The sequence below is a fragment of the Armigeres subalbatus genome, chromosome 1 (genome assembly GCF_024139115.2).
Source record: "Armigeres subalbatus isolate Guangzhou_Male chromosome 1, GZ_Asu_2, whole genome shotgun sequence".
NCBI classification, from domain to species: Eukaryota; Metazoa; Arthropoda; class Insecta; order Diptera; family Culicidae; genus Armigeres; species Armigeres subalbatus.
Window position 1 is genome coordinate 295,324,512 of NC_085139.1, and position 15,207 is coordinate 295,339,718.

Here is a 15,207-nt window from a genome sequence, read left to right on the forward strand (position 1 = left end):
AATCGCCCATTTCTGTAGTTGAAATCTCTTACATAACATCTATGTATACACTCACAGATCATTTGAAAAAAAAAGTTCTTGGCTTTTATAGCAAATGTTTCTTAAACAAATGGTTAAAATAGTTCAAGAAGTAATAAAAACAATGTGTCATATTGTTTGATACTGTATTCGTTCTTTTTATTTAATCTTTTCAGAATTCAAGAATACCATTTTTCAAATTTTGAACGCTTCCTAATATTGGATCAAAACCCCAAAAAATACTAGTGTTGAGTTGAGATCATCTCGGACAATCGATAGATGAAATGAACTTTTCACAAACGGAAATTTGGTGAGAGAATTCCATTATTTATCCTAATGATTCATATTAAATCTATATGATTATGTATATAATAAGTATAATGAATGGTATAATGAATTAAATTAAATGCGCGCTGGATTTAAAATATATTATATATATTTTGAATCCGGAAGTTTGATTATGATACCTTTATCCATTTGATAAACGGTAGCATAACCAGGCGGGGCTTACTGTTAGTGATAGTGACCTCGGAGTGGACATGAAATACCAGGCACTCTGAAATGGGTTACTGGAGCTGCAGTAGAGCTAGCACTTTCTAACTCCCGGATTAAATCTGACTGTTTTAACAGACAGCTTTCTTCCATAACATCACTGCCAGACAGTGGGGGTTAGTTTGTACACACACACACACACACACACACACACACACACACACACAAGTCAAATGTTGCTAATTATCGTGGGATTACTTCACTCTCAGCTGGTTCAAAATGCTTGGAAACAATTGTGAACGATGTTATGTTTGGATCGTGTCGCACTTACATCAGTAGAGCACAACACGGCTCTTATCCTAGGCGATCTGTGGAAAGTAACCTATCTTAGTCGTATCTTAAAGATAGATGTCTATGCGTAAAAATTGGTGCAACCGAATCGCTTTCCTTTACGCCTGGCTCTGGAGTGCCACAAGGAAGCAATTTAGGACCTCTACTGTTTACGTTATTCTTTAACGACGTTAGTATTCTCCTGGCCGACGGTGGTTTACTAATTTACGCTGACGATTTGAAAATCTTCCTCATCGTACGAAGTGACGCAGATTGTAGGGAACTTCAAAAGCTTTTGGATATCTTCGCACGTTGGTGTCTCATGAACTACCTTCAAGTTTGCGTCTCCAAATGTTGCGTTATCTCATATCGTCAACGGAAGTCTCCGATATTATATGATATGTTCGACATGTATTGAGGAATCTGCCGTGGCGTGACCCGTTAAATTTGCCTCCTTATTGAAGTATATTGTAACGCGAAATCGATTAATTACACTTTAGCGTGTATGCAAGTTTGACAGGTCTGCGCTGCGCGCAACACTGTCTGAGTTTTGTTTATAACAATAAACGAACCAACAGCTTCTTTCCAATCGATCACTCGAACAAGACGGTTCATCTTTTACACCTCCCGAGAAAACCCACTTAAACCTCCTTACAGCAGTTCGTTTTGCAGTACAATATAGTGGCGACGAGGAAAATTTTGATTTTGATACGGTGCAGCAGCAGTGAAGACAGTAGTGTATCTCCGGGATTTTATTTTTATCCAGATTATCTTCCGTCGGAAGTCCCTTTGCAGTCCGTATCGGTAGGACAGAAGATAAAACTGGTAAAAAGGTGTTAAATTAAAGTGTTAATCTGTGGCGATTTTTTTCGGTGGTGGCAAGCGCGCTTTTGCCAACCGAATCGCCATTTGTTTTTTTGGCGTGGTTTTTCCCGCAACAAAAGAAGAACAATTTGGAAACCTAATAATACGTTTTTCTTTATTAAGAGAATTGTGTTGAGTGTGACAACCGTTTTATATAAACTATTAATGGTGTTTTCTTTTATTTTAAACAGAAGTGAATCATCGTTTTGCACAGCAGGGACATTGTGCGACAATTCAATTAAAACGGGTCCGCTCCTCGGTCTCATTGGAAAATCGGTTGTTTCGTGGTGAGATTGACCAATTCATCGGGTGAGTAGCACAATTTTGGTCCTCATTGGCGTTTAATTTTTACTTTCCGCTATTGCCAAATATTAAGTGCTAATTAATTTTATTGAAAAAAATGGCGCAGAGTGTTGCATGCTAATTGTTAAATAGATTGTTTAATTATTTAATTGTGTTACCTTTTGGTTTATGAAAAGTTGCGCAATCAATACAAAAGAAAAGTGAGGCGCGTTTTAACATTTTTATTCATTTTGGAGAACAGTGAGTGAACAATGCTTTTTGGCTTTATTTAATTATACAAAAGGAATAGAACACAATAAGAAAACAATATAATAATCCTGATTGTTTGTCAGTGAATGCATTGAAAGTAATTATTATTTTGATTAATTGTCAGTGAATGTATCTAAATTATTGAACCGATTTATTGTTTTATTTGCAATTTGTGTTGTGTATTGGTTTCAAACATTGTGTATTGTTTTTTTGCTTAGATTTTGGCAGACATGTCGTTTGTTGTAGCCCCAAACATTGAGCCTTACCGTAAGGGCCAAACTTTTGCCACTTGGATCAAGCGTCTAGCGGTCCATTTCCGGGTGGACAAGGTCAAGGATGCGGACAAAAGGACCAAATGTTCATTCTCGGTGGCGATTATTTGTTCGATGTCGCAGAGAAGTTGTACCCCACGGAAGCTTTAATGGAAGAGGTGGAGTACGAGACTCTAGTCCAGAAGCTTAAGGAGAGGCTCGATAGAATCGATTCGGTCCTCATTCAGCGGTACAATTTTAACATCAAGGTACAACAGTCTGGTGAAACCGCGAGCGATTTTATTTTGACGCTAAAACTGCAAGCGGAGAATTGCGAGTTTGGCGATCAGAAAAATCGGCTCATTCTTGACCGGATTCTGGTTGGTCTGTCGGACAACAATCTTAAACATCGCCTCCTCACGGAGGATAGTTCTAAATTCACGCTTGAACAAGCGGAAAAAATTATCGCTACGTGGGAAATGGCGGCAACTCACACCAGGGCTCTATCGAACAATGATGACATCGGATTGGTAGCTTCCATGAATGATCGTCACCCTCTAACTGGAGGAAGAGGCGCGTTAGTGCGGCGGATGAAGGAGTTAGCCGAAGGTTTCCGTCGTCCGGTGAAGAGTCGACTTGGTGTGCGACCAGAAATTCGCCCTGCTGAGGAGCGCCATCATTATTCGCCGCGGCCTCGCTTCCCATCGCATACTGCACAGCGCCGGGATCAGTCAGCTGGTCCGTCTCATCAGCGAAACAGAGCGAATGATCAACAACGGGTAGATCAGCGTATTTGCGACTACTGTGGGCGCAGAGGTCACGTGCGGAGGAAGTGCTACAAGCTGAAGCAGGAAAAGAGAGGGACTGTGCAGCACATCGACACCCTTGCAGCTGCATCCAGTACTGGTAGCTTGGCTGAGCGATTGACACGATTGAGGTCCATGGATTGGGACTCGGATGGTAATGATTCAGGTGACTTAGAATGTATGCATGTTTCCTCTATAAACAAAATAAGTAATCCATGTTTATTAAATGTATTTATTGAACACCTTACTATACAGATGGAGATTGATAGTGGCTCTTCGGTAACAGTTATGGCAAAAAATATGTTCAATTCTAAGTTCAACCTTCCTTTATCAAAAAGTTTGAAGCATTTGATAGTGGTTAATGGTACCAGGTTAAAGATTGCTGGCGAAGTGGAGGTATTGGTTGAATTAAATGGCAAAAAGGCTAGATTAAACATGTTGATACTTGATTGCGATTACCAGTTTATTCCATTGCTGGGAAGAACATGGTTGGATGAATTTTTTCCCAACTGGAGAAATTTTTTTGGTAATTCTATGCCAGTGAACAATTTATTGGACAAATCAAATGATGCACTAATTGCAGAAATAAAGTTGAAGTTTGCTGATGTGTTTGTCAAAAACTTCTCAGTCCCGATTAAAAATTTTGAAGCTGACCTGGTTTTAAAAAGTGATGTTCCGATTTTTAGGAAAGCATACGACGTTCCCTATCGTCTAAGGGAGAAAGTTTTAAAATACTTAGACAAATTAGAAGCTGAAAAAGTAATTACTCCTATTCAAACCAGTGAGTGGGCATCTCCTGTAGTTGTTGTCATGAAGAAAAACAACGATATAAGGCTTGTAATTGACTGCAAGGTTTCTATTAACAAAGTTATCATACCAAATACTTATCCTTTGCCTGTTGCTCAGGATCTTTTTGCTAGATTGGCAGGGTGTAAAATATTTTGTGCGTTAGATTTGGAAGGCGCGTACACACAACTCTCCTTATCTAAACGATCAAGAAAATTTATGGTAATTAACACAATTAAAGGACTTTTTACCTACAATAGATTGCCTCAGGGGGCTTCCTCGAGTGCATCTATTTTTCAGCAAATTATGGATCAAGTATTACATGGTATGGATAACGTTTGCGTCTATTTGGATGATGTCCTTATTGCAGGAAAAGATTTGCAGGATTGTTTGAAAAAACTTCATATGGTTTTAGATAGATTGTCTAAAGTAAACATCAAAGTCAATTGGGATAAGTGCAAATTGTTTGTAGCTGAACTGGAGTATCTGGGTCATATAATTAGCGAAAAAGGGTTAACTCCTTGCCCTAGTAAAATTTCAACTATAAAGGAAGCCAAAATTCCAACAAATGTGACAGAACTTAAATCATATTTAGGTCTTATTAACTATTATAATAAATTCATTCCAAATTTGTCTTCAAAATTGTATCATTTGTACAATTTGTTGAAGAGCAATGTAAAATTTGAATGGGATTCCAATTGCAATACTGCTTTTGAAAATTCAAAGCAATTGTTGCTAAAAACGGATTTTTTGGAATTTTATGACCCGGAGAAACCAATCATTGTAGTTACTGACGCATCTGGCTATGGATTAGGAGGAGTAATTGCTCATATTATTGACGAGGTTGAAAAACCAATTTGTTTCACTTCATTTTCTTTAAATGCAGCTCAAAAGAAGTACCCCATTTTGCATTTAGAAGCTCTTGCTCTTGTTTGCACAATTAAAAAATTCCATAAGTACTTGTATGGACAAAAGTTTCAGGTTTTTACTGACCACAAACCACTACACAATGGGGAAATCCGATTTCAAAGGTGGAAAAAATTGATAACTTTCTCCACGAACAACTTACAGAAGAGATCAAAGGCTTATTCGAAAGGGAATTTTGCAAAGAATTCAGTGAGTGCTGTTTCATGGACGTGGAACGCTTCTGTATGTAGCTATTGAGCTCGTTTTGCCCTAATGTCCCATATATTGCGAGTTTCCAAACTATTTGTCATTTTATCTTTAAGACATTGTTCTAAAATTGTGTTTACCTCTTCACTGTGGATCCACAGATGGCCACTGAATATATTTTGTTGGCAAAAGTTGGAAATTTAAGGGATTTTGGGGTCAAATAAGCATCAAAGTGCATTTTATGTCCAATTCTCATGTATTCTGTAAAAAATAGTAATATTTACAGATAAGTGTTGATATTATTGTCTCAAAGTGTTGAACAGATGTTGTCAAATGTTTGCCAAACAAAAATCAATGAAAGAAATCGTTTCACAAATGTTTTATTTGGTTATTTATTGAGTAAAAAACGATTTTTAAAAACTTTTGAATAGCACCGATGCCAAACATTTCCAAACCATACCCGATAGCACAACTAGACAAGAATAGTCATATGTTATGAGTCTTGATGTGATCACAGATAGGAGGTGATGGGAGATACTCTTTTTCTTAGCTTTTGCCCAAATTCCCTATGAAATAATATAGCTCAATGGTTCTGAGGATGGAAAAGATGTAGTATTGTTAATTTAATTGATATTTTTCAATGATATAATGAAAATACCAAATAATCATAAAATCCATTAAAAATATTGAATTATAGGGGATTTAGGGGTCATACAGCTCATTTGATGTATTTTTTATTCAAAACAGGATAACATTTTTCACGGACGACGCACATAGAATATTAAGGGCTTATTCGAAAGGGAGTTTTCCAAGAAATTCAGTAAGAGATGTTTTTTAGGCGTGAGACACTTCTGTATGAAGTTATTAAGCTCGTGTTGCCCTAATGTTCCATACATCACAGACATCACATACATTTATCATATTTTTCGTGCTTTTATCTTCCAAGTATTGTACTAAAGATGTGTTCCTCTTCATTATAGATCCATAGAAAAACACTATACATGCTTTGTTGATAAAAGTTGGAAATTTAAGGGATTTTGGGGTCAAATAAGTATTAAATTGCACTTTACGTGAATTTTTCATGTATTCTGTAAAAATTAATGAAAATATTATTATTCTCCCAAAATGTTCTACATACATTGATGTTTGAATGTTTGCGAAACAATTTCTAATGAAGTAAATCATTTCATAAATGTTTTGTTTTGTGATTTATTGGGTAAAACCCGATTTTCAATGCTTCTGAAAAGTGCCGATGCCAATCATTCCCAAACCATGCCCGTTTGCACAACTAGATAAGAGTAAATATATTAGTCGATGTGATAATAGATAGGAATAGATAGGAAATATTCTTTCCTCATGACGTTTTACCCAAATCCCCCTTTTGAAATAATGTGGCTCAATGATTCTGGGTTAAGAAATGATGGAGTAACATTGATTCAATTATAATTTGTCAATGATACTATAAAAATAACAAATATTCGTAGATTGCATTGAAAAAAAAATTCAAGGGTTCAGGGCTCAGAACCATTTTTTTAATACATAATTAATGAATTTTTTCACTTATTTGTCCCAAAATGCCTTAAAAATCCATTTTAATGTAATATATGGATATTTGTTTTTTCAAGGTATCAATTTCTGTTAAAAAAATATGAAAATAATATCAACTATTGTCTATATATATATGAATAATCAATAGGCTGTAGATGTCGTCAAAATTGGCCATATGTAGGGGTACATCAATGCTTACAAGTTACTAAATCACCGTATATTAACTCTAAATGATCATTCGACGTAATATAGCGCAAATGATTTCTTGCTTATTATTATTTTTTACAGAATACGTGAAAAATTAACATAGATGCAGTTTGATGATTATTTGACCCCAAAATCCCTTAAACTTCCAACTTTTTCCAACAAAATATGTATAGTGATATGTATGGATCTACAATGAAGAGGAAAACAGAATTTCAGTGTAATTTTTAAAAGGTAAAATTACCAAAATATGAAAAAAATTGATGTATGGGACATTGGGGCAAAACCAGCTCAATAACTACATACAGAAGTGTCTCATGTCTATAAAACATCACTCACTGAATTTCTTGGAAAATTTGCTTTCGAATAAGCCCTTAACCTTATCTGTGAGTCGCTCGTGAGAAAAGTTATCCTATTTTGTATAAAAAGTTACATTAAATGAGCTGTATGACCCCTAAATCCCCTATGATTCAATATTTTCAATGAATTATATGATTATTTGTTATTTCCATTATATCATTGGAAAATATCAATTAAATTAACATTACTACATCATTTTCTTGTTCAGAATCATTGAGCTATATTATTTCATAGGGGAATTTGGGCAAAAAGCTAAGAAAAAAGAGTATCTCCCATCACCTCCTATCTATGATCACATCAAGACTCATAACATATGACTATTCTTGTCTAGTTGTGCTATCGGGTATGGTTTGGAAATGTTTGGCATCGGCGCTATTCAAAAGTTTTTAAAAATCGTTTTTTACTCAATAAATAAACAAATAAAACATTTGTGAAACGATTTCTTTCATTGATTTTTGTTTGGCAAACATTTGACAACATCTGTTCAACACTTTGAAACAATAATGTCAACACTTATCTGTAAATATTACTATTTTTTACAGAATACATTAAAATTGCACATAAAATGCACTTTGATGCTTATTTGACCCCAAAATCCCTTAAATTTCCAACTTTTGCCAACAAAATATATTTAGTTCCCTTCTGTGGATCCACAGTGAAGTGATAAACACAATTTTAGAACAATGTCTTAAAGATAAAATGACAAATAGTTTGGAAACTCGCGATATATGGGGCATTAGGGCAAAATGAGCTCAAAAACTACACACAGAAGCGTTCCACGTCCATGAACAGCACTCACTGAATTCTTTGCAAAATTCCCTTTCGAATAAGCTCTTGATCTCTTCTGTAAGTTGTTCGTGAAGAAAGTTATCAATTTTTTCCACCTTTGAAATCGGATTTCCCCATTGTGCACTAGTGGGGATTTTTGGTAAAAATGGAAAACATTCAATATTTGTGACAAGAATACAACGCTATATTCTTGAGTTATCAATTTATGACTTCGAAATCCAGTACAGGCCGTCTGCCAAAATGGGCAATGCGGATTTTTGTTCGCGATTCCCATTAGAAATTTCAGTACCCAAAGAATATGATCAAGAATTTGTGAAAAGTATAAATTTTGGGAATAACTTACCTGTTGATTTTCTGGCGATTGCTAAAGAGACAAAGAAGGATAAATTTTTGCAGGAAGTTATATATTTTATGCGGCATGGTTGGCCTGATAGAATTAATAAACGTTTTGTTAATATTTTTTCGAATCAGCAAGATTTGGAAATCATGGATGAGTGTTTACTCTTCCAAGATCGAGTAGTTATACCACAGAGTTTGCAAAGCGAGATTTTGAAAATTTTACATGGCAACCATGCTGGTGTCGTTAAAATGAAAAGATTGGCAAGGCGTGCTGTATACTGGTTCGGAATCAATACAAATATTGAAAAGTTTGTTGCTGCTTGTGACATCTGTGCAAGTATGGCAGTATTTCCAAAACAAAACATTACTTCAAAATGGATACCTACCACAAAACCATTTAGTAGAATTCATATAGATTTTTTCACTTTGAGCATCGTACCTTTCTGTTGATTGTGGACAGTTCTTAATGGGTGGAGGTAGAATGGATGAGGAAAGGTACTAATTGTGATGCTTTTTTCATGGTTTTATCAAAACTTGTTGAATTTTTTGCTGGTTTTGGATTGCCAGACGTTCTAGTGTCCGACAATGGTCCTCCTTTCAGCTCGCGTTCTTTCAAAGGGTTTCTTGAGAGACAAGGGATAAAAGTATCAAACAGTCCTCCATATTATCCGTCTAGTAATGGTCAGGCGGAGAGGCTGGTAAGAACTGTGAAAGACGTTCTAAAGAAGTTCTTGTTGGAACCAGGAATGTTAGAGTTGAGTTTGGAAGATCAGATAAATCTGTTTTATTCAACTATAGAAATGGTAACATGACGATGGAGGAAGTTTTCCTTCTGAAAAGTCTTTGCTTATACACCTAAGATGTTAATCGATTTGGTTAACCCTAAAAGCATTATAAGCAGATGCTTGTACCACATTCCCCTGATGATGAATTAAAAACTAGTCGTAATAACAAGGATCATCTACCAGATCCTTTAGATGAACTGATGCCTGGGGACATCGTCTGGTACAAGCATAACATGCCACATGTACGTGAAAAGTGGATAAAAGCATCGTTTCTAAGACGTTTTTCTAAAAACTTATTACAGATCATGGTTGGAAACGAGGCGACAACCACCGTCCATCCCACTCAAATCAGAGTCGCTAAGGATGGACGCGGCACATCGGGCGTGCCAAGGCGAGCGATGCGTGTTGTCGAGGATGGTTGGCCGTTACCGACTGACGATGACACTCCTGGTTCTGGTCGGCCGTTTCCGACTACCGTTGAACCCGCGATGGCACCCTTACCCCTAGAAGAGAACGATGTCTGGCAGTTACCAGATCCGAGCGCGAGGCAGACCCCAGCGCTATCAGAAGAAAGTGAAATAATAAGAAGTAGAAGTAGGAAAAGAAAATTTCCGTCAGAGCCGGTAGAGCTTTCTGGCCTACCTAGGCGATCAAAAAGAGCTAGGAAACCTAGAATAGAAAGTGAATTTGAATATTTTTAAGTTATTGAATTTTTGTTCTTTCGGATAATAGCCTTTCTTAAAGGAGGAAGAGCTGAAGTATATTGTAACGCGAAATCGATTAATTACACTTTAGCGTGTATGCAAGTTTGACAGGTCTGCGCTGCGCGCAACACTGTCTGAGTTTTGTTTATAACAATAAACGAACCAACAGCTTCTTTCCAATCGATCACTCGAACAAGACGGTTCATCTTTTACACCTCCCGAGAAAACCCACTACTTAAACCTCCTTACAGCAGTTCGTTTTGCTGTACAATATACTTATGAACACCGTTGTGCTTTACTAGGAATTTAACCACTACATGTACGTCGTAAAAATAACTGGGCAGTTTATGGCGCCAAATTAATACATAGTGAAGTCGACTGCCCTGCCCTGCTGGAATGTGTTCGTTTTTATGCCGCTGAACGTATCCTTCGATCAAGGCAACTGATACAACTATCAGCTAGGAACACTATTTATGGAGCCAATGACCCAATCAACTCTATTTGCAGAGCATTTCAAGAAGCATATTCTTTATTCGACTTTAATTTATCTACCGACTTATTAATAATCAACCGAAAATTTCGACAACGTTTGCGTACATCACGTATATTCAATTAATTGTTTAGTATAATTTAATTAAACATAATACATTAAGACTATGATGTTATGATGGATACAACAGTAAATAAATAAATAAATAGTATTAACCATGGAGTTAACCGGTTTCTGAAATGCAACCGATGCTCATCTTCGTCTTATTTAACTAACCCAGGAGAAAAACAAGCATTGCATCATGTGCTAGAAGATTTTTTTTTACGTTTTTCATGAGAGAAGAAGGGTTAAGTGGGGTTTGGGTAAAATGCCTTCAGCGTGTGTTTATAGATTCACAGCTCAGCGTGTCAATCGGCGAGCAGCAAGCCATGATTATGCCTCTTCCAGTCAGTTCTCCGCGGCGTGCACACGCAACCACGGAGAGTTGCTGTCATAAGTTCGTTCCGGCCATTTAGGACCACACACTAGTGCCCCACGAACTCTCTTGCAATTGGTGTTAGTGGGCGGCATAAAATTTGTGAGAGTACCTTGCAGGCGGCGTTCAGCAATGTACATAATTGCGCGGTAGTTGCCTACAATCCAGCGTATCGCCCTTTTTGTAGATGGGACACATGACACTTTCCATCCACTCCTGCGGCAGAACCTCATCCTCCCAAACCTTGGTAATTACCCAGTACATACAGCGCCCTATCCAGTGCATCACCACCGTGTTTAAACAGCTCTCCTGGTAGTTGGTCAACTCCAGGGCTTTCGTTTTTTTTTTCAGCCGGCCGATCTCCTCCTGGATTTCTTGGAAATTCCGAGACCTATGTGCGTGCCAGGAGTGCTTTAAGCGGCCCACTTGCGGATACATGCAGCTTTTTATAAAAGTTTATCAGAGCTCACTGTCAAACCCCACCACATCCTAGGCAGGCACCACAACTCGCAGATGGCCTGGGGAGGGACCGTCAAGCCCTTAGACATAGTCCCTGCTGCCCCTAATTCAACGTATTTTTTTTTAAACCCTGGGAAAATCATGGAATGTTTGTTTTGAAAATGAGTCGACATCCTGTGTTATAGCTCTACTACAGTTTTTGTTTTTGATATATTGGCCAATTCAAATGTCATATTGCACTATTCATATTATTTATATAATCTACTTAGTCTCTTTCAGCTGGTGAAACTCGTTGCTCGTTGTAGTTCTGATAGAAATGAACTTGAAAATGCGAGGCGAAAAAATATTGGATTCCGAAAACTTCGTCGTGGTTCTCAAGAAATTTACAAAACAAAAACTATTATTATTTTGAACAATTTAAACTTGACATAGTATCTCATTTTTGAACATATTTCGTGTATGTGAATTTCAACATATTTGTAGTTCACTGCTAAAATTCCAACTCAATCGGTAATCGAACAACAAAGTTAATCTGCCTCTGCTGCTATTATTCAGAGTATTCTGAATAATAGCAGCAGAGGCCGATTTTCATACAAAATAGCCAACATTGTATTCCCAGAATTGGAAAATTATTTCAACTCTCTATATGTTTCTCTAAAAAGTGCTGAGTCGACTTTCTCAACGACTAAAAGTTGATTCTCTCCGTTTCCAACTGAATTAAGGATAAATACGAAATCAAACAGAATATTGCTCTTTTTCAATACTTCCGTCGTTCATGAAAAATATGTTGTCATTATTTAAGTTATCCGGTAGTTTCGGACGAATTGTTCCTATGACGGAAGAATGACCAAAAAAGGTCAGTTTTGTATGTCTCGCCGGTGTCATGGCGCGAAAAGTAACAATTGATGAACGACCAAACAATTCGTGCGCATTTATTATTCATTAATGACCATTATTTTTTCCCAATTCACGCCTTTATTTGCGCTCATCGATAAGCTAATTCGAAGCGTATATAAAAATCCACCTCAAGCTATCGACGGCCTCTTATTGAATTGTCGTTTGCTCCGCTTTTACATTCGTCATGATTATATGCTCATTGGCAGTCACAATTTCAGTAAGCTTGGTCTACAATCTCAACTACGTTAGATCTAGTGAACAAACCCCGACCTGGCTATCCAACCAAACTGTTCAATCGAACATCAGAGCCATCTTCGATGGCATCGATCGCATCGACGTTGTACTTGGTGATCTCGACCCACAGGAAATCCTCGATGTTCTGATCCATCGCATCGATCCGCAATCGATCCTCGCGGGCAAAGCAATCCGCCTCTACCGCGAAGTGGTCCCCAGGGGCGAACAGCATCGTTGCGACGGCGAACGGCCAATCCTGTCCGCCATAATAGACATGAACGATGATGACGAAACGGAAGCGAAGGAAGCGGAAATGCTGGATGTGATCGATCGTGACTACGTGGATGAGTTTGGCTTCGTCGAGTGGGATCAAACGTTCGAAGCGTTTGCAAAAATATGGGACCAGAATCACGATTACGGCTACATAGTCTTTGTGAGCTGGAATGCTTTTCTGCTTTCGATAAGATGTTTGTTGGACCCGTACGGAACGTACTTGTTTGTTCTAAGTGAGGACAGTAGCTTAGATTTAGACCGATTGAAGGACTTTTTCTACTCTACCTGGATGCATCAAGGGGTATTCAAAATTTTCTTTTTGATCCAAGAAAAAATCTATGCATACGATCCCTTCATGGCTGACGGACCTAAAAAATATGGCGTGTTGAGAGAATTGTTAAACGTAGAAGATATTCCGAGTGTTCCTCAGAGGAACTTCAAAGGTTATCCTCTCAGAATCGATGTATTCCGGTCAACTTACTCCGATACCATCGTGGATAAGAACGGTAAAATTCTTGACTTCGTCGGAGCAGACCTTGAGGCAGGTCGAGCTTTTACGGATGCAATGAACTTCGCTCGTACGTAGCAATTCCGAAATGCATTACGGTAAAGGATATTAAAAGATTTTTTCAATCACATTTTAGCCACTTTATTGCCACCGGACAAGGAGGGTTTCGGCTACAAACTGCCCAACGGAAGCTTTAACGGAGTTATCGGACGTCTGTTGCGGCGAGAAAGCGACATAGCCTTCGTAGGGTTTTTCATCAAGGACTATTTCAGCCGAGATATTGAGTTCACCACCGGGATCTACACGGACGAGCTTTGCTGTCTGGTGAAGAAAGCAAGCCGCGTGCCAGAATATCTGCTTCCGATCACAATCTTCCCGGGAGATCTGTGGGGACTGCTGTTCGTAATGGGAATTATTTGCGCATTAGTATGGATCCTGCTACGGGCGGGAATCCGGGCAAAGTCCGTCAGCGGTGTTCACTGGAATCAAACGCGACGCTTGGCCTATCTGTTCAACCTGTCCGATGAAATTCGTGATGCTCCATTATATCGGAAAATGGTTCAGATATGCGTCGATACGTACATACTTCTGGTTAGCGGTCCCTATCAGAGATTCACCAGATCCGGTATCGAACGCCTGATGCTTTTCGGAATCATGATGGTGAGCTTGATCTTCGTGTCCATGTTTCAGTCGAGTTTGTCCTCGGTGTTCTTGAATCCGGTGTACTACAAGGACATTGACAGCCTCCAGCGGTTGGACGAGTCCGGCCTCCAGATTCCCGTCAAGTATAAGGGATTCACGGATGATGTCTTCCCGGCAAACTATAGCCCGATGATGGAGTCACTGCGAGACAAGATGATTTTCAATCCGATCAAGGGCTCGATGTTGGATGTGGTCGCAAAATCGACCAAGATCGCCACTGTTACTCGGAGATCTACACTCTCGCTGGACAACGCCATATTCATTACCACGAAGCAGTTGTTCATGATTCCGGAGTGTCCGCGGTTGTACAATCTGGCGTTTGTAGTACCGCGGCATTCGGTACTACTGGAGGGCATCAACGTGTTTATTCTGGAAATGTTGAACGGTGGCTTGATTAACCATTGGATAGATGTGATGAATTTCAATGCAACGCTCCGAGATTGGAAGAAAATGATGGGTTCCCATGAGGAAAATTTCAAGATTTTGACCCTAATCGATATGCAGTTTCCGTTTTACCTGTTGGCTATAGGGTTGATCCTGAGCGGTTTAATATTTGTCATCGAACTGGTGTATTACAGAGTGTTCGAAAGATCAGTTTCGCATCACGAGCATGCTGAAACCAACAATATCATAAATCTGAAATGATTTCTATGTTTGATTTTGCAGTAGTAGATCCCATTATCAAGCTATAGTATTTGCTTGGATAGATCCTTTACTCCAAGTCTTGCACTATTTTTAATATTTAAAAAGTAGTTTGTAACAAATTGTTGGAAGGATAGAATCCAGTTATAATCACAAATGTTGATATTCGTAGAAAACAAATGTTTGACCTCAAGTTGAAGTAAAACTAGTTACACAAGCATCACTTTCAATATCACAATCACAATCAATAATCGTCGGTCTTGGGCGATTGTCCTCCAGGTTCCCCGAGCGTTCAGGGTCCCTAGGTCCAATTCCCCCGCGTGCAGTCAGCGTGTTCGTGGCCTTCCACGCAGTCGCCGGCCCCGGTCTGGTTCTCTGTTGAATATTGGTTTCGCTATTCTTTCTTCCGACATTCGCACTAAGTGCACAGCCCACTGAAGTCTGCCGTATTTTATACAATTCACAATATTTTCTTCTTTGTATACTTGATACAGCTCATGATTCATGCGTCTTTGCCACACACCATTTTCTAGTTTCCCTCCAAGTATTATACGCAGCACTTTTCGCTCGAAAACTCCGAAAGCTT

At 38.4% G+C, this 15,207-nt stretch overlaps 2 protein-coding genes across 5 annotated transcripts; both read left to right on the forward strand.

Annotated features, from left to right (window-relative positions):
* The first annotated feature begins 1,468 nt into the window (after positions 1-1,468).
* On the forward strand, positions 1,469-10,121 carry LOC134215926 (uncharacterized). Of its 4 annotated transcripts, none has more exons than XR_009980377.1 (3): positions 1,469-1,644; positions 1,896-2,013; positions 9,540-10,121. XR_009980377.1 is itself a non-coding variant. In XM_062695005.1 (2 exons), the coding sequence occupies exons 1-2, from the start codon at positions 2,987-2,989 to the stop codon at positions 9,596-9,598; spliced, it is 552 nt and encodes a 183-aa protein (XP_062550989.1). In that variant the 5' UTR covers positions 2,915-2,986; the 3' UTR covers positions 9,599-10,121. The 4 variants fall into 4 exon arrangements, 2 of the variants coding, with proteins under 2 accessions (XP_062550989.1, XP_062550997.1); XR_009980381.1 differs by lacking the exon at positions 9,540-10,121 and adding an exon at positions 2,475-2,597; XM_062695005.1 differs by lacking the exons at positions 1,469-1,644; positions 1,896-2,013 and adding an exon at positions 2,915-3,479.
* A 2,325-nt stretch (positions 10,122-12,446) lies between these two features.
* LOC134207475 (uncharacterized) lies at positions 12,447-14,624 on the forward strand. The gene is made up of 2 exons (XM_062683190.1): positions 12,447-13,347; positions 13,414-14,624. Exons 1-2 carry the CDS (start codon positions 12,447-12,449, stop codon positions 14,622-14,624), a joined length of 2,112 nt encoding a protein of 703 aa, XP_062539174.1.
* The last annotated feature ends 583 nt before the right edge of the window (positions 14,625-15,207 follow it).

What these genes read in the sequence shown, in the direction of transcription:
- LOC134215926 (XM_062695005.1), top strand. Translation starts at nt 2,987, where the DNA reads ATGGCGGCAACTCACACCAGGGCTCTATCGAACAATGATGACATCGGA. An exon ending in CTCGGATGGTAATGATTCAG is followed by an intron (nt 3,480 to 9,539) that starts GTGACTTAGAAT and finishes AACTTATTACAG; the next exon opens with ATCATGGTTGGAAACGAGGC.
- LOC134207475 (XM_062683190.1), top strand. Translation starts at nt 12,447, where the DNA reads ATGATTATATGCTCATTGGCAGTCACAATTTCAGTAAGCTTGGTCTAC. An exon ending in GGATGCAATGAACTTCGCTC is followed by an intron (nt 13,348 to 13,413) that starts GTACGTAGCAAT and finishes ATCACATTTTAG; the next exon opens with CCACTTTATTGCCACCGGAC.